At 32.8% G+C, this 23,709-nt stretch overlaps 2 protein-coding genes across 4 annotated transcripts in view; one reads left to right on the plus strand and one right to left on the minus strand.

Annotated features, from left to right (window-relative positions):
* The window catches only part of LOC145313066 (uncharacterized), a 129,847-nt gene that overhangs the window by 16,797 nt on the left and 89,341 nt on the right, over positions 1-23,709 (plus strand). The gene's annotated exons all lie outside the window — the stretch shown is intronic.
* LOC145313067 (uncharacterized) lies at positions 6,522-22,473 on the minus strand. Its single transcript, XM_080152331.1, has 7 exons — positions 22,327-22,473; positions 21,869-21,976; positions 19,667-19,744; positions 17,149-17,223; positions 16,773-16,934; positions 9,049-9,162; positions 6,522-7,671 (listed from the first exon to the last, which is right to left on the minus strand). The coding sequence occupies exons 1-7, from the start codon at positions 22,471-22,473 to the stop codon at positions 7,609-7,611; spliced, it is 747 nt and encodes a 248-aa protein (XP_080008457.1). The 3' UTR covers positions 6,522-7,608.

The following is a 23,709-nucleotide window of genomic DNA, read 5'->3' on the forward strand; positions in this document are numbered from 1 at the left end:
GGCTATGTAGGGGCTATGTTATATAAATTAAGGTAAGGAGCTATTAAGGGGCGATGGAGAGGCTATGTAGGGGCTATGTTATATAAATTAGGGTAAGGGGCTATTCAGGGGCGATGGAGAGGCTATGTAGGGGCTATGTTATATATATTAAGGTAAGGATTATATAAATTAAGGTAAGAGGCTATTAAGGGGCGATGGAGAGGCTATGTAGGGGCTATGCTATATAAATTAAGGTAAGGGGCTATTAAGGGGCGATGGAGAGGCTATGTAGGGCTATGTTATATAAATTAAGGTAAGGGGCTATTAAGGGGCGATGGAGAGGCTATGTAGAGGCTATGTTATATAAATTAAGGTAAGGGGCTATTAAGGGGCGATGGAGAGGCTATGTAGGGGCTATGTTATATAAATTAGGGTAAGGGGCTATTTAGGGGCGATGGAGAGGCTATGTAGGGGCTATGTTATATATATTAAGGTAAGGATTATATAAATTAAGGTAAGAGGCTATTAAGGGGCGATGGAGAGGCTATGTAGGGGCTATGCTATATAAATTAAGGTAAGGGGCTATTAAGGGGCGATGGAGAGGCTATGTAGGGCTATGTTATATAAATTAAGGTAAGGGGCTATTAAGGGGCGATGGAGAGGCTATGTAGGGGCTATGTTATATAAATTAAGGTAAGGAGCTATTAAGGGGCGATGGAGAGGCTATGTAGGGGCTATGTTATATAAATTAGGGTAAGGGGCTATTTAGGGGCGATGGAGAGGCTATGTAGGGGCTATGTTATATATATTAAGGTAAGGATTATATAAATTAAGGTAAGAGGCTATTAAGGGGCGATGGAGAGGCTATGTAGGGGCTATGCTATATAAATTAAGGTAAGGGGCTATTAAGGGGCGATGGAGAGGCTATGTAGGGCTATGTTATATAAATTAAGGTAAGGGGCTATTAAGGGGCGATGGAGAGGCTATGTAGAGGCTATGTTATATAAATTAAGGTAAGGGGCTATTAAGGGGCGATGGAGAGGCTATGTAGGGGCTATGTTATATAAATTAAGGTAAGGAGCTATTAAGGGGCGATGGAGAGGCTATGTAGGGGCTATGTTATATAAATTAGGGTAAGGGGCTATTCAGGGGCGATGGAGAGGCTATGTAGGGGCTATGTTATATATATTAAGGTAAGGATTATATAAATTAAGGTAAGAGGCTATTAAGGGGCGATGGAGAGGCTATGTAGGGGCTATGCTATATAAATTAAGGTAAGGGGCTATTAAGGGGCGATGGAGAGGCTATGTAGGGCTATGTTATATAAATTAAGGTAAGGGGCTATTAAGGGGCGATGGAGAGGCTATGTAGAGGCTATGTTATATAAATTAAGGTAAGGGGCTATTAAGGGGCGATGGAGAGGCTATGTAGGGGCTATGTTATATAAATTAGGGTAAGGGGCTATTTAGGGGCGATGGAGAGGCTATGTAGGGGCTATGTTATATATATTAAGGTAAGGATTATATAAATTAAGGTAAGAGGCTATTAAGGGGCGATGGAGAGGCTATGTAGGGGCTATGCTATATAAATTAAGGTAAGGGGCTATTAAGGGGCGATGGAGAGGCTATGTAGGGCTATGTTATATAAATTAAGGTAAGGGGCTATTAAGGGGCGATGGAGAGGCTATGTAGGGGCTATGTTATATAAATTAAGGTAAGGAGCTATTAAGGGGCGATGGAGAGGCTATGTAGGGGCTATGTTATATAAATTAGGGTAAGGGGCTATTTAGGGGCGATGGAGAGGCTATGCAGGGGCTATGTTATATATATTAAGGTAAGGATTATATAAATTAAGGTAAGAGGCTATTAAGGGGCGATGGAGAGGCTATGTAGGGGCTATGCTATATAAATTAAGGTAAGGGGCTATTAAGGGGCGATGGAGAGGCTATGTAGGGCTATGTTATATAAATTAAGGTAAGGGGCTATTAAGGGGCGATGGAGAGGCTATGTAGAGGCTATGTTATATAAATTAAGGTAAGGGGCTATTAAGGGGCGATGGAGAGGCTATGTAGGGGCTATGTTATATAAATTAAGGTAAGGAGCTATTAAGGGGCGATGGAGAGGCTATGTAGGGGCTATGTTATATAAATAAAGGTAAGGGGCTATTAGGGGCGATGGAGAGGCTATGTAGGGGCTTTGTTATATAAATTAAGATAAGGGGCTATTAAGGGGCGATGGAGAGGCTATGTAGGGGCTATGTTATAAAAATTAAGGTAAGGAGCTATTAAGGGGCAATGGAGAGGCTATGTAGGGGCTTTTTTATATAAATTAAGGTAAGGGGCTATTAAGGGGCGATGGGGCGATGGAGGAGCGATGGAGGAGAGATGTAGGGGCCATCAAAGTACAATGTAATATAAATTTGTGGAAGGAGCGATGAAGGGGCGATGTAGGAGCGATGGAGGAGCGATGGAGGAGCGATGTAGGGGCCATCAAAGTACAATGTAATTTAAATTTCAAGAAGGAGAGATGAAGGAGCGATGTAGGGGCGATGTAGGAGCGATGAAGGGGCCATGGAGGAGCGATGTAGGGGCCATCAAAGTACAATGTAATATAAATTTCAAGAAGGAGAGATGAAGGAGCGATGTAGGGGCGATGGAGGAGCGATGAAGGGGCGATGGAGGAGCGATGTAGGGGCCATCAAAGTACAATGTAATATAAATTTCAAGAAGGAGAGATGAAGGAGCGATGTAGGGGCGATGTATGAGCGATGTAGGGGCGATGGAGGAGCGATGTAGGGGCCATCAAAGTACAATGTAATATAAAATTCAAGAATTAGAGATGAAGGAGCGATGTAGGGGCGATGTAGGGGCGATGTAGGGGCGATGTAGGGGCCATCAAAGTACAATTTAATATAAATTTCAAGAAGGAGAGATGAAGGAGCGATGTAGGGGCGATGAAGGAGCGATGAAGGGGCACTGGAGGTAAAGGACTATGGAGGGGCGATGGAGAGGCTATGAAGGAGCCATCATGGGGCTATAGTATAGCCTCTTATCATAAGAGGCGATATTAACGCCCCTTCAAAGGAGCTATTAAGAGGCCATGAAGGAGCTATAGCATAGCCTCTTATCATAAGAGGCGATATGAACGCTCCTTAAAAGGGGCTATCACATCGCTCCATATGATAAGAGGCTATGCTATAGCTCCTTGAAGGAGCTATAGAAAATCATCGCCCCATATGGAGCGATGTCATGGAAAGGACTATACCCAAATTTTTTTCTGGTGGTTCATGTGTATTTTTAGAGAAAATTACTTTTTCTAGTCATAGCGGTCAGGCCGCTCCTTAGCCGCTTTTTAGCGGCCAGCCGCTAAATTTTAAAACAGCTGTAGAGCGGCCAATTTTGCAGCTAGGATGACCAAATTTTAGGACGAACTTTTATTTTTCCTAACAAAAAAATTACTTTTTCTGATCATCGCCGAAAAACGGCAAATAACGGAAACCGCTATTTTCGGCGGTTACGGCGGTAAAACGGCAGTTGGCGGCGCCAATTAATATTTTAATCTGTTTATTGTTGCTCAAGAATTCACTAAAAAAATTTATAGGTCTCTAGCTGTAATAGAAGCCAAGATATTCATGATATATGTCTGTAGTAAAAGCCGGACAAAAATCGGTCACAAAGTCGGTCAGGGTGCTGTCAAACGGTCAAAAAAAAACACCACTTTTCTCATAAGGTCATTGATATCTCAGTATTCACCAAAAAAAATTTAGGTTTCTTCCTTATACACAAAAGTCATAATGTAGAAATTAGGATTTATTTAGAATTTTGGTGCTACCCAACCGACTTTGACCAGACACCACGACCGACACAGACCAGATATCCTTATAAAATCAACTCTTGCCAACGCATAATTACTAAACTTAAAAAGTCATGAAGTCACAGCTCTCCATCTTACCTACAAAAAAATGACATTGAAAAAACTAGAGGGGGGTGTCAATATGACCCCCCCCCCCCGATCTGTAAGGGTTAAATATTTTTAAAAACACTATTTTAATCCAAAAAAAACTTTCAGATGAAAATGGGTTTTACATTTAAAAGTTTTCAACATAATGAAATCACATTAAGACTTTTTTTAGTAGCACGCCTTTTCTAAAACTCTGGTATGTCTGTATGTCTGACGGTAATGTATTTAGAGTATAAAGAACATATTATTTACAAATACTATACCTAATAATATAATAATAATACTAAAATTTAAACATTATCTTCTGCTGATTTTTTTTTATGTTTAATATTTTTTCATTCACGTTTTGTGAATTTTATTTTCTACTTATTGACAACATTGTCCTTGAATGTTTTAATGCTAGAAAACTATCAAAATATGTTTAATAAAATTATCTTATTTAAAAGCGATGTTACATAACGAGAGAAGACATTAGACTGATATTTATTACACTAGTACCCAAAGTTTAATAAACACATTTTGACTTAAAGCTTTGGACCCTGAAAAAGAAATTTTGTATATTATCATTCGGAATGTATATGAATTCATCGCAAATTGTCTTATTCTTGTGAATCAGTAAAGGTTAGGTTAACCTGGGGTTTTTAGTGTACTTTAATTAATAAAAATCACGCAACCTCGTGCAAAAGAAGATAAATCTGTGAAGATGAAAGAAGGTTTATACAATGTTATTTGTCATGATATGTCCTTCAATATATTACAATCTTTATTCAGATTATCTGATTTATTGGAAAAGTATGTATAATCCATATAATGTGTACGTGCATAGAATAAAATGGTAGCTAAAAATGTATCATGTTTCAAAAAGTACTTTAATTATTCTCCCAATAGAAAATATCTTTGATCACTAAGGTGTCTAATCCTATAATTTGTAAGGCATATTTTGATGTTTTATTAATAATTAGAGTACCAGTACCTTAAGCACCTGACTATTGTGTCTTGTGTTACACAAAATTGGATAAAAAAGAAATATTTTAAAATATTATAGGATTGCAACTTTATGGCAATAGTGTCTTTTTTTGGTTAAGGTTAAAAAGAATAGTTATTTCTCGTATTATAAACGGCTTTCTGTGGATATAAAAAGTACAATTACAAGAGTAAGACCAGTTTTTTTAGCCCCGAGATGCCGAAGGCACGGGCTTAAAAACTATGTATGTATGTATGTATTTCATTAATTTAACTATCGATATACAATTTATGATAATAATATAGGATAAGGTAAGAATAGTTTATGGTACAAGGATAGTAGAGCTTAGTACACCTCTTTTAGTACATGGCAATACTGGTAGAGGTTTTACTACTAACTCGATTGTACATTTTTATATTCGTAGAAAACTGGTTATAATACGGTGCTAGACATAGTTTTTTTCGTATGGATGAGAACCGGTTCCTATCCACCGGATTCGAATGAATACAAGAATTGTATTCCAGGGATCTAAGATGCCAAGTTGATGTTGAACATAATTACCCCTTCTCTTAGATATAATTCAATTGCGATCTAATTCATTCTTTGTCCACCCAGTAAATTTGCCGTCATGAGACTCTACTTAATTGACTTTAGAAATCTTCCAAGATGTGAATGTTTCATGTTGAAGGAAAACGCATTGGGATTTATATCAGGATTCTTAAGGAATAAGATAATAGACGAAAAATTGATGTATATCCGCAATGATGATAAGTAAAATTAACCCTTCTGTAGAATAAAATAATAGGCTGATAGGTCTGAACCAACTAATTAAGGTTTAATAAAAATACCAAAAGTTTTTAAGCTGACCAATGAGAGAACCGAACTAAAATACTTCGGGTTTCAGCATAATTTAGGTCCAATGTCCCCTCCCTCCCTGTTTGATATAAAATATTAATGCAAGTTGTTTTTAGTAAATACATAATTGATTTGTAGGTGAATTAACGAATAAAAGCTATCTTTCTCGGACGGACGGACGGACGGACGTACGGACGTACGGACGGACCGACCCTAATTATAGAAAAGCTTCGCTTTTTAAAAACAGTAGTAAAACGAAAAAAAATATTTTAAATTTAAAAAAAAATTGTCTATAGTTCTTTTCAATAAGAAATACACATATTTAGTAAATATTATCGTTAAACTACTATTTTTAAGCCTTAAAACTCACACCTCTACGGATTTTTTGCGCAACCTACTTCTACCCATATGTACAATTTTATTTGGACTTACAAACTAATGTTCTGCTTATTAAGTTCTGACACACTACAAGACTTTTTGTTCGTTTGTCTTTCCTTCTATGGATGATGTCATTCTTGGTATTGATTTCTAGGAATCTCGATATTGTAGATTACACTTTTTAAAATTAAAATTTTTTTTACTACTAGTTTGAATTTCTAATCTGGATATAAAAAAATCCAATATTTTTAAGCCAACGAATGCATGAATGAGTTTAAGAAACTATAGTATCTTATAATTAACATTTCATTTTCATTGTCCCCTCCCCCCTTGCAATAATTATATTAAAATTAGGAATCAAAATGTCATGGAAAATTAAGCAAAGGTCGTCGTACAGTAGTTTATTTCATAAATAAACATACAATTACAAAAAATATATAATATAGTCAGATTTATTTATCCCTTTCTTAGTTATTAACAATATTTACATAAAAAATCCATTATATACATGCGTATTTACATTTTTACATAAGAATTACATAAAAAGGATCTTTCAACAAAATCAAAAAGTTACTTTTTTTAATGCATTGTAAGATATAATATTTATTGATAAATTTAAATCAATAGGAAACAAAAATTATTGGATGTTATCGAAAAATAATAATTACTTCTCGCATCGTATTATAAACAGCTTTCCGCAAATATAGAATGTACAAGTATAAGATTAAAACCTGTTTTTAGCCCCGAGGAGCCGAAGGCACTTGCTAAAAAAACTGGTTTTAATCTTATGATTGTACATTTTTATATTCGTAGAAAGCTGGATATAATACGATGCTAGACATAGCTTTTTCGTATGGATAAAAACCAGTTCTAATCCACCGGATTTGAATGAATACGAGAATAGTTATTTGTCGCATCGTATTATAAACAGCTTTCCGCGGATAAAGAATGTACAAGTATAAGATTAAAACCTGTTTTTTAGCCCCGAGGAGCCGAAGGCACTTGCTAAAAAAACTGGTTTTAATCTTATGATTGTACATTTTTATATTCGTAGAAAGCTGGATATAATACGATGCTAGACATAGCTTTTTCGTATGGATAAAAACCGGTTCTAATCCACCGGATTTGAATGAATACGAGAATAGTTATTTGTCGCATCGTATTATAAACAGCTTTCCGCGGGTAAAGAATGTACAAGTATAAGATTAAAACCTGTTTTAGCCCCGAGGAGCCAAAGGCACCGGCTAAAAAACTGGTTTTATGATTGTACATTTTTATATATTTGTAGAACGCTAAATATAATACGATGCTAGACATAGTTTTTTCGTATGGATGTGAACCGGTTCTAATCCACCGGATTCGAATGAATACGAGAAAATTATTATAAAGGTATTGGAGTAATGATGTCTTTTTATTTATATAAATGTTAGGATATCTATATGTCTTGCTATCTTGGTAGTGTGTAGCTACTCTCTAACCAAATATCTGACTGATATCTGCTGGAATATTCTTCTCAAAGAACTTTTGCAATGTATCCTAAAAATTAGTTTAGAATTATGATTTTAGTAAATATTTCAAAAAAATATTTTAAGTATTTTTCACCAAACCTCTTACATAAAGTAATAGTTATTTCTCGCATCGTATTATAAACGGCTTTCCGCGGATATAGAATGTACAATTATAAGATTAAAACTAGTTTTTTTAGCCCCGAGGTGCCGAAGGCAACGGCTAAAAAAAACTGGTTTTAATCTTATGATTGTAAATTTTTATATTCGTAGAAAGTTGGATATAATACGATGCTAGACATAGTTTTTCGAATGGATGAGAACCGGTTCCTATCCACTGGATTCGAATGAATACGAGAAATAATATTAGCACAGCTTGGAATGACGGTATTTCTTTAGGACTTAAATTTAAAACTCTGACTTTTTTATTTGAAAAAGAGTGATCCCCTTTCTCTATGATTGTAACCAAGCTTTAAACTATTTGTAATAGATCAAGGATCAGTCTTAAGGTATAATGAGAAGGATGATAAATTAACGAACAACCCCCAACTTTGATAAACAAAATTAAAGCTGTATTCTGTATTACTTATATGGCCTGTATGAAAACAATGTGTGAATACACATTACTGCATACTTCCTACTTTTTAGGAAACTGCAATTTGGGAAGAATTTTTTTTTATAAATTAACCATATCAATAAAATTTGGCTGTATATATAAATGTATATAATACTCTATGTATGTACACCCAAGAATAATAAATCTTATCTAATCTAATCTAGTGGTAAAGTGTACAAGTAAAGATTTTAAAAAGTCTCTTAGGTTTAAAGGCCAACGAATAAGAGAGCCAAAATTACAAAACTTTGGGAACCATTTACAATACAATGTTCCCCAATTCCCTGCAATATATGCAATTTCAAAAAATAACAAGGATGACAACATCCATAAAAGCGAAGCACTAAAACGGTAGGACAAACGGACATTAACACTTATATAGTGTTAGAACTAAATATTCAGAATATAAACGTAGAAGAGTCGAAGCAAAATTGTAAGTAAATTTGTTGAAAAACTGCTTGATACAGGATATGTTTATGGACATACTTACATTTTTAGGACTTGATTATAAAGTTGCATCGCTTATAATATTGTACTTTGTTCATAAAAATCACATAAAAATTTGTTGTTGAAAAGTTGAAAAATCAACATGTTTAAAATGGACGTGCGGACATTGTGGTAATGAATATAGAGTTGCTACGCTTTCTTAATTGTACCTAACTACTACAAGAATCACAATGCAAAGTTTAAAATCAATAGGACAATTCTAACATGCCTAAATTAACGAAAAAAAGCTATCTATCTCGGACGTACGGGCCGACCCTAATTATATAAAAGCTTCGCTTTTAACAATACCTTAATCATGGGCTGTACCAAATTCTGGAGGTCTCTTTTAGTTGTATTAACCACCAATGTACTTATAGGTGAGGCCAAGGCATCTCCCTCATTTCCTAAACCTGTCACTTGCACCTAAAAATAAAGAAAAAATCACAAAACCTTAAATAATTTACATGTTTATTTTGTCTTTTGTCCTTGTATACTGAATGCTCCTAGGTTTAGAGAATTCTCACCAAAAAGTTATATCTGTCTTTGTTAAGAAGTAGCTGAAAATTTACCCTTTTCCTTGACTCTTAAGAATGTCATAACGTTTATATCAATGTCTTAATATAAAGAAAGACCTTAATACAGCCCTGGAAAAATACAGAAATTTCCTAAGAAATTATGGAACGACAGTCCAGCCATTTACGAGATCTTATTGTATAGACCGGGACCCTATCTATAATACAAAGTAGAACGATGTCTGTCTGTCTGTTTGTTTGTAGCGAAGGATCTTTAATCTAAAATACGAAAAATTGGTTTGATCAAACCTCTTTGGGCAAGCCCCTAGAGGCTAGGGGCGAAGCCGCTAGTCTTTTACAAAATACTGGTTTCTAGGGTTTCAACAAAGAAGAAATTTTTTTTGAAAATAAAAAGAAAATTAACTATTTCTAAAAGGAGGGGGGGGGGGGGTATTTTTATATAATTTACATTTTATTTATTTTTATTTATGCTCCGATTTTTATGACAATACTTTTCCTCGAGTGGATAAATTAATTATATTGTTAGCATTAACAAAACTAACAAACAAACATTTGTTTTTTCCTCAAAAAAAACTAAACAATTTTGATGCAACGAAATCATTGTTCCGTGAAATTTGATTTTCTCCGAGCTAGAAAATATGATTGACAGCAGAAGGAGATAATTATTCAGAAACTTATACAAATAATACATTTACTTTAAAAAATAAAGTAAACAGAGCTGGATCTTTAAATCATTTTAGTTGTGAGCCAGATCGGGGTGAGCCAATTTTCCACCAATGAGAGCACAACATTTTATGAAATACCGCGCTGTGGTTGGCTGAAATTCGGCTCACCCCGATCTGGCTCACCACTAAAATGATTTAAAGATCCAGCTCTGGTAAATATATCTTTAAGAAATTAAGGATGTCAACATCCATTAGTAGCAAAGAACAAAGAAAAACATTAGACATTCTTATACTAAAGTAACATGATGTTTGTTTGTGTGTCTGTACCGAAGGATCTCGCTAGCCGCTGAACCGATCGGGTTCTCCTTAACAGGGTAGATTCTCATAGGTCCTGGGAAGATTTATAACTATTTTGGGGGAGGGTACCTCCACCCTCCCAAGATAAATCACAATAAAATCGAAAAAAAACTGAAATATTCCTGCCGCATAGTGTCGCTAGCGTATGAATGTCTCTATTTAGCGTAGTGGCGCTGCGTAGAAACATTAATTTAACAGCTGATTGACCATAGACAAATTATTTCTTAAATTAGATATTTAAAATAAATAAAAAAAAATTAAATGCCACTAGAGGCCCGTAGGGGCGTAGCCGCTAGTTATATAGAACAGACAGAGGACAGACGACTAAAATTGATTTGTGGGGTAGATGCACCTTAACATGAGGTTATTTCACAAATATCTCAAGAATTTTTCTTATACAGAAGCCACGTAAATTGTATTTTCCAATTAAAAATGCCATGCCTCCGACATAACATGCCATTATTGACACACCGATGGAACAAGTTATATAAAGATAACTATTGTTGTAGGAAGGGTGCACAAAAAATCGGTAGTTTATCTGATATAGCAGCCAAGAAAATCCTTATAGAAGTCAAAAATGATTTACAAACAAAATAAAACTTTAAAGATCAAGTTCCTATCTGGCAATCAACTGCAAAACTGTATTTTAGTCCATTTTACAATGAGAAAGAAATGGAACCAAGTAACACTTTTTTGTCTAAGAAAATATGTCTCAAATCTGATTGACAGTGCCTTTTAGTTATGTTTCTTGTTTATGTATTTGTACATTATTGCTTAGCATTTGTGTTTTACAAATCAGGCTTAACTATCAGTTTTCTGCGTTTTAAGAAAATAAAATCACGAAATGCAGTAGAAAACATAAAATATGAAGAAAATTTTATGAAAAAAAAATTATGAAGAATCTTGTAATGAAGCATAATCTACAGAAGTCATTTAAAAATAAAGATACTTACAAAAAACGTAAATCAATTATTTTAAATTACTTTTATTTGGCTGTGAACATTATGAAAGTTATGTAATAGTTATTTCTTTCATCGTATTATAACGGTTTTCCGCGGATATAGAATGTACAATTATAAGATTAAAACCAGTTTTTTTAGCCCCAGGGTGCCGAAAAAACTATGTCTAGCACCGAATTATATCCAGCTTTCTACGAATATAAAAATGTACAATCATAAGATAAAAACCAGTTTTTTAGCCGGTGCCTTTGGCACCTCGGGGCTAAAAAAATAGTTTTAATCTTATAATTGTACATTCTAGATCCGCGGAAAGCCGTTTATAATACGATGCGAGAAAATACTATTATTTACTTCTGCCGTTGCTTGATAATCCCAGGGCACATAGTGTTCTGCTAAAGTCGAACAGACATTGATAGCGGTGTTTAAAAATTAAAAAATCCTATTCTTAGTCATAGTCTTTAAGCTCCTCAATGAAAAAAAAATACAGATTGACCATTTGTATCCATAATGAAGAAATTACTTTTGAAAAATCTTGTTGATTTTCTTTTCTTTTTTTATTCATACTTATAGATGATCCAATCCTTGATATATTTTCATAATATGATAAAGTAAAAAATGCAATGATATATTTTGATTCATCTTCTTTGTTTATAATAAATCAAAACTTAAATCTTTGTGAGCTGAACTAAAACTTGATTAGTAAAAGTCATTTTTTTTCTCAAAAATGACAAAGAAATTTAAGTGTAACAAAGTGTACAAAAAAAGTTTGTTTGGTCATTTTGATGTGTTGATTTAGAAAACAAGGATGAAAACATCCATACAGGCAAAGCTCTAAAACGATAGTACAAATGAACATTCAGAACTAGATAATTATTTAGAATATAAAGTAGAAACAAAATTGTAAGTAATTTTGTTAAAAACTTAATAAATACAGAAAATGTTTAAGGACATATTTACATTTTTAGGACTTGATTATAGAGATGCTTTGCTTATAACATTATAACTTATACATTCAGTATTCTAAAAATTATATCAATCGGATCATTATATCTTATAAATACTTGTTGTAATATAAGTTTTAAAAAACTAATTATAGAAAAGCTTCTTTTTTAAATTTAACCAAAAAAACCTCTTAAATGAATTAACTAAACAGTGGCTAATAGATTAATAGATGTGTTAAAAGAGGATAATTGAAAATATATAAGTTAATTTACTCAGTGCTGTTTGTATTACGAGGAGTTAAAGCTCACTCCTATTTCAGAATGGGCTAAAACCTACCCTGTACTAAAAGAATATGGTCAGTTTACAGTATATTTCTGCTTTGTACCACTGCTCTAAACCGAAGATGATTAATGTTACTCCACAGATTATGACGTCATACGCTATAATAACCATTGAGAGTTTAGCATATAAATTTTACAATATTGGTCAATTGCAGTGTACACTGGCCTCTCATTGGCTATTCTATCGTATGACGTAATAATCTGCGGAGGGACTTTAATCATCTTCCTCTAAACCTTTTTAAATTTAGTAATAAAAATATAAAAACTAATAGCCTAGTAAATCTTGATCTTATAAAATAGTATTAGGCACTATGTCTGTCTGTACCATTATGTATTTGAGTACATTACATTTACTTCTTTACTTAGTCAACCATTAATAACATGACTTACACAAAATAAGAAAATGACAACATTACTTTAGTGAAGTTTTTTTTCTTTATAGAAAACAAATAGGGCTGCTATATTAAAAATAAAAGAATTGATTGAAGATTAAAGATATTCTTCTAAATTCTAATCCATTAAATGAAGTGTCTGACTATGACGTCAGAAAAAATTAACAATTAACCAATGAGAAGCCAGTATTCACAATGGTAAAATATATAGCGGCCTCTCATTGGTTAATTGTTAATTTTTTCTGACGTCATAGTCAGACACTTTTACTGTTTTCCATTAAATATTTGATTTAAAGAGAAAATGTCAAAACTCAAAGCCTATAAATGTAAAAAATAATAAATAATCTATTTATAACAATACAAACAGCTAAATGGAGAGACTGAATAATGAATAAGAAATGCTTATGGAATCTTTAGAAAACCTTTTATTAATAAAATAATTCTTACCATAATGGAAAGATTATAATTTTTATCAATTTTAGTTGTCTGATTAATTTGATAAAGACTTTTTGCATTCCAACAGACAATTTTATGAGTGTAGCTTCTCTATAAGTCATTTATGTTTGTCTATAATATTAACGTTGACCAACTTTAAACTCCCTCATTTTTTAATTCTCAAATCTATAAATTCAAATTCTATTCAACTCTTGCTACTTTTGGACTTGATTGTCTTTGCATTAAGCCAAAAAGTGCGAAAACGGCTCCTTAGTAACAATTACATAATGCAATAAATAAAAGATCTATTTTTTTCATTATTTTATATCTTGTATTGCATGAAGCTACTCAAAAATTAGTAAGTGTAACCTATAATATAAAGTGATAGGTTTTTCTGTTCTGAAGCTAAAGATCTGAATTGGTTGTAATTATCATAAAGGCTTTAAAATGTCCTAGGTTGATTTAATGCTATTTTTCTGACCTACCCCGCCCTGCCATAAAAGGTGAAGGAACTAGTATATTCTAATGTAGGAAAGATAAACCTTTTTCTGTGCGTCTTATTGTGTGGTCATGTCGGGGTGTGTGTGTGGGTGAGCTTTTTATGTGCGGTAAAATAATATAATATAAACCAACTTATTTACTAATTTATTAAACTCTTTTTTTATTCATAGTTTGAAAAATAAATTATTACACTATCAAACTCCCAGCAAAAAAATTAATATCTATCAAAGACAAAAAAGATTACATAGAAGTCTAATAGAAAAAAAAATTTTTTTAAGTAAACACAAATTACATATTTTTATCTATTTTTAAAATAGAACACTGTTTAGATTTTAAAAGATTCCTATCTGCATAATCCATTAATTGTTTTCTTAAAACTTTGTCAATTTCTCTGTTTTACTGCATTCCCATTTAAATAACTGTTTTAACAATATTCAATGCTTTCTTTATTAGCAGTATTATTACGTTTTAATGATAGAAATATTCAAATAGGCAAGTAGGCCCCCTCCAAATTATTTATTTAAAGATTTATGCATTGCCCTTGTAAAGAGTTCTAACCACGAAGGCCCTAGCCCTGTGGATACCTTATGAATCTTAAGAGATAAGACAATGGACGATAAATTGATTTATATCCTCAATAATAATAAATCAAATCAACTTTTCTGTAGATTAAAATCCCTGGTTGAAAATTTACTAAAAGTACCGAAAGTTTTCAAGCAATAAACCTTTGGGTACTTGGCAGATGCTGTCTAAAATGGTGCAAAAAATGGGGACAAATTTCAAATTGATTTGACGGGGCTGTTTATTTACGTCACAAGTGAGGGGAAAGAAAAGGGTAGGAGGAAAGAAACCCCCTAGAAAAGAGATGGGGGTATGACGTCACACGCCAAAACAATTTGAAATTTGTCCCCATTTTTTGCACCATTTTAGACAGCATCTACTTGGCACTATCTGAATCTTACTTACTGAACCTAGTCTATGCAAAATCGGAAGGGGGTGGGGTGTTGAGTGATCAACAAGCAACTTTAAGGGATGTTGCCATTTCAAGTTTTATAATTCTGCATTTTCTTTCAACCTTCGCTGCTTTCTTTCTTTATTTTCAGGGTTTTTAGGGGATTTGACAATGGACGATAAATCAGATTTCCCCCCTCAATATTTATGAGTAAAATTATGTCTTTAACTGCAGGGAACTATTGGAGAATAAAGGGTTTTTAATTTATTAGACCTCCATTGACTGGCCTATCTCTGGTTTCTTTCACTTTCATAATTGAAATTATTTCATGAAATTTATCTAGTTTCATAACATTTTGATGATTAGCAATACAAATACTCTGTACAATAGTTTTGGATGTTTTTAAAAGCGAAGCTTTTCTATAATTAGGGTTGGTCCGTCCGTACGTCCGTCCGTACGTCCGTAACGGATAGCTTTTTTCGTTAATTTATGCATGTTAGAATTGTCCTATCGATTTCAAATTTTGTATGGTGATTCCTTTAATAGTTAGGTACGATTTAGAAAGCGTAGCAACTCTATAATCATCACCAAAATGTCCGTACGTCCATTTTAAACATGTTGATTTTTTTACTTTTTTAACAACAAATTTTTAAGTGATCTAATCATCCGATTGATCTGATTTTTGGTATATTGATTCCTAGGACAACAAAGTATAATGTAATAAGCGAAGCAACTCTATAATCAAGTCCTAAAAATGTAAGTATGTCCATAAACATTATCCTAAATCAAGCAGTTTTTCAACAAATTTACTTACAATTTTGCTTTGACTCTTATACATTTATATTATGATTTTTCAGTTCTGACACTATACAATTGTTAATGTCCGTTTGTCCTACCGTTTCACTGCTTCGCTTTTATGGATGTTGTCATCCTTGTTAAAATCGAAGCTTTTCTATAATTAGGGTCGGTCCGTCCGTACGTCCGTAACGGATAGCTTTTTCCGTTAATTTATTCATGTTAGAATTGTCCTATTGACTTCAAATTTTGCATGGTGATTCCTTTAGTAGTTAGGTACGATTTAGGAAGCGTAGCAACTCTATAATCATTACCAAAATGTCCGTACGTCCATTTTAAACATGTTGATTTTTTTACTTTTTTAACAACAAATTTTTATGTGATCTAATCATCGGATTCATAGACGTTCAAGGGGGGGGGGGGGTAATGGGGCGATTACCCCCCCCCCCCCCCATTTAAAATTTACCCCTACCCTGGGGGTGCTGTAGGCACCCCCAACCATTTAGGAGGGGTTATTTACCCCCCCAAACAATTTTGTAAAAATTTTTGGGGGGGTAAAAAAAAATTCGCCGCGCTTCGCGCGCCATTTTACCCCCCCCCCCCAAAAAAAAAAGCTTGGACGTCTATGATCGGATTGATCTGATTTTTGGTATATTCATTCCTGGGAAAACAAAGTATAATGTAATAAGCAAAGCAACTCTATAATCAAGTCCTAAAAATGTAAGTACGTCCATAAAAATTATCCTGTATAAAGCTTTTTTTTAACAAATTTACTTACAATTTTGCTTTGACTCTTATAAATTTATATTATGATAATTAAGTTCTAACACTAAACAAGTGTTAATGTCCGTTTGTCCTACCGTTTCAGTGCTTCGCTTTTATGGATGTTGTCATCCTTGTTAATGTCAGATTTGCAGGGATCTTTTGGGATAAGACAATGTTCGATAAATTGATTTGCATACATCCCCCAAAATGATAAACAAAACTACCGGTCCTGTAAATCAAAATTAGTAGTTGAAAAGTTTGGACACTATTCGTTTTAAATAAGTACCCAATATTTTGGAGCCAACGAATAAGATAACGCGGTTATAAACCTTTGGGTACCAGTGTAATTTATAGTTCAATGTCCCCTCCCTCCCAAACAAAATATAGCATACTTACATCTATATGCCCGACATCGCTGAGCTCAACAGATCTGACTTTGGGCTTGAGACCGGTCAGGTCAGAGATATCAATATCAATGACCGAGGCAACATCAACGCCATCTATGAGCACGTTTAGAACTATGTTGGGCATCGTCAGGTCAAATCCAAATCCTTTTACCTAAAAATATCAAAATATATTGTTGAATAATCAGTTTTAGAGAATGGTTAAATTAAAAATATAAGGAATACAAAAACATAAACATTTTTTTGTATAGGTGGAAATTCCCACAAATTTCAGACTTGAATATAGACATAGAAAACAGCTGACGGACGGACAAATCGAATTATAGAGTAGCTTCGCTACTGAAAATATGAAGAAAAAAAGTACTTACTTTCCCCTGGGCATTAGCTCTCATTCTAACATTAGATAACAACATTGAGTTCTTAATTGTAAAAACGGGAGCACCCTAAAATATTAGAAAAGTTAGAGTTTTTAAATTTAGATAATAACATTTAATTCTCAATTGTAAAAACTGGAGCACCCTAGAATATTAAGAAATTAGGAGATACTAATATTAGATAACAACATTGAGTTCTTTATTGTAAAAACTGGGGCACCCTAAAATATCAAGAAATTAAGATATTCTAACATTAGTTAACAACATTGAGTTCTTAATTGTGAAAACTGGAGCACCCTGCAACATTAAGAAAGTTAGAGATTCTAATACTAGACAACAACATTTAATTCTCAATTGTAAAAACTGGAGCACCCTAGAATATTAAGAAATTAGGAGATACTAATATTAGATAACAACATTGAGTTCTTTATTGTAAAAACTGGGGCACCCTAAAATATCAAGAAATTAAGATATTCTAACATTAGTTAACAACATTGAGTTCTTAATTGTAAAAACTGGAGCACCCTGCAACATTAAGAAAGTTAGAGATTCTAATACTAGACAACAACTTTTAATTCTCAATTGTAAAAACCGGAGCACCCTACAATATTAAAAAATAAGAGATTCTAATATTACAACATTGAGGTCTTAATTGTATAAACTGGAGCACCCTACAATATTAGGAAATTAAGAAATTCTAATACTAAACAACAACATTTAATTCTCAATTGTAAAAACTGGGGCACCCTAAAATGTTAAGAAAGTTAGAGATTCTAATACTAGACAACAACATTTAATTCTCAATTGTAAAAACTGGAGCACCCTAAAATGTTAAGAAATTAAAAGATTCCAATATTAGACAGCAACATTTATTTCTCAATTGTAAAAACTGGAGCACCCTAAAATATTAAAAAAACAAGAGATTCTAATATTAGATAACAACATTGGATTCTTAGTTGTAGAAACAGGAGCACCCTAAAATGTTAAGAAAGTTAGAAAATCTAATATTATATAACAACAACGAGTTCTTAATTGTAAAAACTGGAGCACCCTAAAATGTTAAGAAGATTATAAATTCTAATATTATATAACATCATTGAGTTCTTAATTGTAAAAACTGGAGCACCCTACAATACTAGACAAATAATGGATATTAATATTAGATAACAACATTTGGTTCTAAATTGTGAAAACTAGAGCAGGGGCACCCTATAATATTAATAAATTAAGAGATTCTAATATTAGATGATCATAACATGGAGTTCTTAGTGGTGAAAACTGGAGCACCCTACAATAGTATTAATCTAGTAAGATAATATAATGGCAGAGCTTGAAAAAAGGTAATACAATTTTAGGGTTTTTTGACAAACTCTACAGATTTTTTTTTTCAATACAAAAATTAATAACTCTCTCCCAACCCCAAGGAACTTAATTTATGGGTAATGGGTTAAGCCATTCATCTTTATAATTGTAAAAAAAGATGTGTTAGATATAAAAATTTACATTTTTACAATGAAAAAAACATACTTTTTGTTCTTTTCTCTTTAATTTGAATTACATTTTGAGTTTTATTTGTCTTTGAACAATTAGATCCTCTATGTTTGAAAGTTTTGTTTTATTTCATAAAAAAAGTGTGGTTATGTAAGATTACACATTTTACAAGGATGCTAGACAAGAAGTTTTAATTGATTTTAGTAACTTACTTGTTTGTTTTTAAAAGCGAAGCTTTTCTATAATTAGGGTAGGTCCGTCCATCCGTCCGTCCGTTATATTCTGATTATTCAGTTCTGACACTATACAAGTGTTAATGTCTGTTTGTCCTACTGATTCAGTGCTTTGCTTTTATGGATGTTGTCATCCTTATTTAAATGTGTGTATCAGGTATCAAGGAAATAGGGATGGGGTAATGGACAATTAATTTAGATTTATGTTAAGTATGTTTAGTAAGCTTCGTCTGCTAGGAGAATACACTTTAACGGCAATATATGTGCTAGACTTTAAGATAAGTTATATAAGTTAAATTGGTTCTTACACCTAAAGTCCAAGACAGTCAAACCCTGGTAGGGTCTGTCAATCTCAAAAATACATAAAAAATGATTAGATAATTTGTTAATAATATAATTTCTACAAAGGTTAAATGATGATAACCCGCGACCGTGGCTCAACACGAATCGTATCCGATCGTCGTCAGTTAGGTGATAGGTTCGAAATTCGGCTTATCACCGCGTCATAACCAAAGACGTTAAATTATTCCTATTGCTACTATTACAGGTGCGCGACATAAGTAGTTAGAGTAGGAGGAATGCCTTTGCCTAAAACAGACACAAATATCTATGCACAGTTTGGACTTCTAAAAAAAGGTCGTGCAATAAAAAGGGTTGGTTTTCTATAGGGCAAATGGACGCTTTACACCGTAGACGCGGCGTATGTTTCAAGCTGTGTGGAGAGGTTTAGAAACCGAAGCGACACCTAGCACCCCCAAGGATCATCATCAAAGTTAAATGGTACTTACATTAGATTCATCATAGGTGACAATAGCATCACTAGATCTGTTCAAAGAGTTGAGTCCTCGGAATACACCGTTCCTCACCTACCAGCTATACGCATCAACTTCAGTCTCTTTAGTTATATTACAATCAATATGTACTTTAAAAAAACTTTAAATAAAAATCCTTACATAAAATTAACAAGATTTTTAAAAAAAAAATTTAAGGGTGGTAGATATCTCCATCCTCCCGAGTAAAATCGATCTGGAAAACCCCCTCAAAAGTTTTTCTTCTTAAAAATAAAATTCAAACTGGAAAGTCAACTACAACCCTCTCCCCGCCCCCTTTCCTTACATTCCTCGAGAAAACCCATAAAAGAAAGATGGATAATCCCTCGTTTTTATGACGTAACATGCTATTTTTTGAGGGATTTTCTTCGTCTTCTTTTAAAATCTTTAAACACATAAACGTTTCACAATTTTGTATGTATAGTATATACATAAAATACAGAATTTATTTTTGTTTTTATATGTTATATGTGCTTTTTAATTATCCAGATTAGTCGTATATACTAAAACAGCTAGCTGTGGGTATTTTTGTTCTGTATGATCCTTTGAACAGATGGACTGACAAAAAGCAAAACTACAATTTCTATTTGAAAGGATGACTAAGTCACTTCGTAATCCCCCCCCCCCCCCCCTACCACTTCAACAAATAAAAACAACCCTGAAAAAAAAACGATGACACCCCCACCAAAAAAAAATTATTTTATTCCAAATGCAATATTTTAGTACCATTTTCCTTATGCAGTATTTATACATGGTCAATTTAATACATTTAAATGAATTTATTTTTCAATGATATAACATTTTTCACAACAAAAGCACAAAAGTTGTTAATTTCTTTTTTTACCATCTCATCTTACGAGACGTTATAAAAACTGCAGGGAAAGAGACTATTATCCTTTATATAAAAGTAATAGGATGTTTTTCTGTCTGTTTGTTTGTATCAAACCATTTCACTATGGTTTTCCTTTACAGTAAAACTTCTTAAAGGTCTAGGAAAGGTTGATAACTTTTTAGAGAAATTTCCCCCCTCCCCCCTCCCAAGATAAATTGCCCCTGGAAAAAATATATTTCTCGTATTCATTCGAATCCGGTGGATAGGAACCGGTTCTCATCCATACGAAAAAATTATGTCTAGCATCGTATTATGTCTAGCTATCTACGAATATAAAAATGTCCAATCATAAGATTAAAACCAGTTTTTTTAGCCGGTGCCTTCTAGGGGCGTATCCGCTAAAAAACATGAGTAATAACTGTTTATTAGACAAGGCATTTTGAATGTCACTTGTCTGAAATTGCAGCAATTCTTAAGATCTTAAAGATTCTCATAACCTGTGTCATATCTTTGGGAAGCTTCATGTTAATCTCCAAACCAACGAATGTATGATTTACTTTTTAGGAGACATATACCTAGTCCCTAAAAACTGCATTGGTCTTGTAATAAATTTAATGGCAATGACATTGTGCTCTTTGATTATGGCAAATACTGTTAACCCATGGATTTTATCATTTCATATGTTGAGTGTTTTTACATTCTGCTTATAATATTTGTTACACATATAGCAAAACTAGATAGTGTATATCAGTCTGTCTGTAAAGCTATAGGTTGAATATGATTTCCTTTGTTAAAATATCAACAGATTATAAAATGAGAAGCTACAGGGGCGTCCAAGCTTTTTTTTGAGGGGGGGGGGGGGTAAATAACCACTTTACCCCCTCCCCCCCCCCAATGGACGTCCTTGAGTAGCTATTATTAAATTTGAAGAATAACGTGTTAAAAGTTATGTTAATAACAAAGAGTTGAGCTATTTTGTGTTTATACTAAAATCTCAAATTGAAAAATCTCTCAGCACGTCTTAAATTGCGTAAAAAGTGCACTAAATGAATTAATACAATACTGTAAACATCAAAATAAGTTATAAATGCAATAGTGGATTAAAAATTTCGTAAAAAACTTTAAAAAATTAATTTAGGTTTCAAAATCTTTTCCTCTCAAATTATTTAGCATAGCATGTATTAACAAATGTGGTCTTAAATGTATTTTACGTAGAATTTATAATTTAAAAACTTGACTAATTGTCTTATTCTTTTTTAAATCATTTTCTAAAGATGCCTACATTATAATAAAATGCTAAATTATGAAGTTGATGCCGAACCTATCACCTCAAGTTCTAATTGTGGAGATATGAGAAGAAGATCAATTATAAGAACAAATTTCTCATTCTCTAACTTTATCTCATCGTTACCAGTCTTCTTGACGTCTGCAAGAATCTAAAAAGAGAAATATTGAGTAAGTTAAAAACATATGTAAAAATGTTATTCAAAAATGCGCGAAGCCCAACAAATTTTGAGAATAAAAAGTTGGAGAGATTTATTGAGAATAAGATTATATAGATAGATAGAAAGTTAGAGTTATTGAAAAAGCTAGATTACAAAGATTGATAGATAGATTAGATAGGTGGATATATTAATAGCTGGAAAAACAGATAGATTAGAGGATGGATAGAAAAATAAAGATATACAGACAGCAACATGAATATACTTGATTGATAGATAAGTAGATAGATAACAAGATAGACAGACAGAAAGATAAATAGCTAGCCAGTAAGATAGATAGATACCTCGTCCACGAAAGCATTAGCATTACCCTCACCAAACTGAGCATGGGCGAGGGATAAACAAGTCACAACAAATGTTGTTACAATATACAATAACATTGTGTCTGAAAAAAGGAATAATAATAGCAAAACAAGGATGACAACATCCATAAAAGCGAAGCACTGAAACGGTAGAATAAACATTATATGGTGTCAGAACTGAATAATCAGAATATAAATGTATAAGAGTCGAAGCAAAATTGTAAGTAAATTTGTTGAATAACTGCTTGATACAGGATAATGTTTATGGACATGCTTACATTTTTAAGACTTGATTATAGAGTTGCTTCGCTTATAATATTATACTTTGTTGTCCCAGGAATTAATATACCAAAAATCAGATCAATCGGATGATTTGATCACATAAAAATTTGTTGTTAAAAAAAGTAAAAAATCAACATGTTTAAAATGGACGTACGGACATTTTGGTAATGATTATAGAGGTGCTACGCCTTCTAAATTGTATCTAACTACTAAAGGAATCACCATGCAAAGTTTGAAATCGATAGGACAATTTTAACATGCCCAAATTAACAAAAAAGCTATCCGTTACGGACGGACGGACCGACCCTAATTATAGAAAAGCTTCGCTTTTAAAAATGCATATAAGTAGGACAGAAATAACCTAAAAGCCTGTCTTAACCATCTAGAAACATTTTAAAGCGAAGCTTTTTCTTTAATTTTGGCCTCTCCGTCTGTCCTAAAACTTGACATGTTGATTCCTTTAACATTTAGGGCAAAATTTTAATATTTACTTAATTTCTGTAATGCTGATTCCTCGAACCAATAGGTATAGTTATGAATGAAGTATCTACATAATTAAGTCTTAAAACGTAAGCATTTTTTATAATAATTCTGCTATAAATATTGTTGAATATTAAAGGCGTTTTTCCCTATATTTACTAATGTTCGTTGGTTTGATTTTCTGATTTGTTAAACTTTACTTTTATGGATGTTGTCATCCTTGTTCCTCATAGATAAATATTATAAAGACACAAAATTAAATATACATGATCTTGCTTTAATTAATATTAATCTAAGATAATTAATGAAGGTGGGTAGATTAGTTTTGTCTTGGGTTAGGTTAGATAATTTGTGCTGCAATATAGAAAAACAAGGATGACAACATCCATAAAAGCGAAGCACTGAAACAGTAGGACAAACGGACATTAACACTTGTATGGTATCTAAACTGAATAATCAGAATTTAAAAGTATTAGAGTCGAAGCAAAATTGTAAGTAAATTTGTTGAAAAAACTGCTCGAAGCAGGATAATGTTTATGGACATAATTACATTTTTGGACTTGATTATAGAGTTGCTTCGCTTATAATATTGTTCCTTGTTGT

The sequence above is a fragment of the Acartia tonsa genome, chromosome 3 (assembly GCF_053477335.1).
Source record: "Acartia tonsa isolate MP-2025a chromosome 3, ASM5347733v1, whole genome shotgun sequence".
NCBI lineage: Eukaryota > Metazoa > Arthropoda > Copepoda > Calanoida > Acartiidae > Acartia > Acartia tonsa.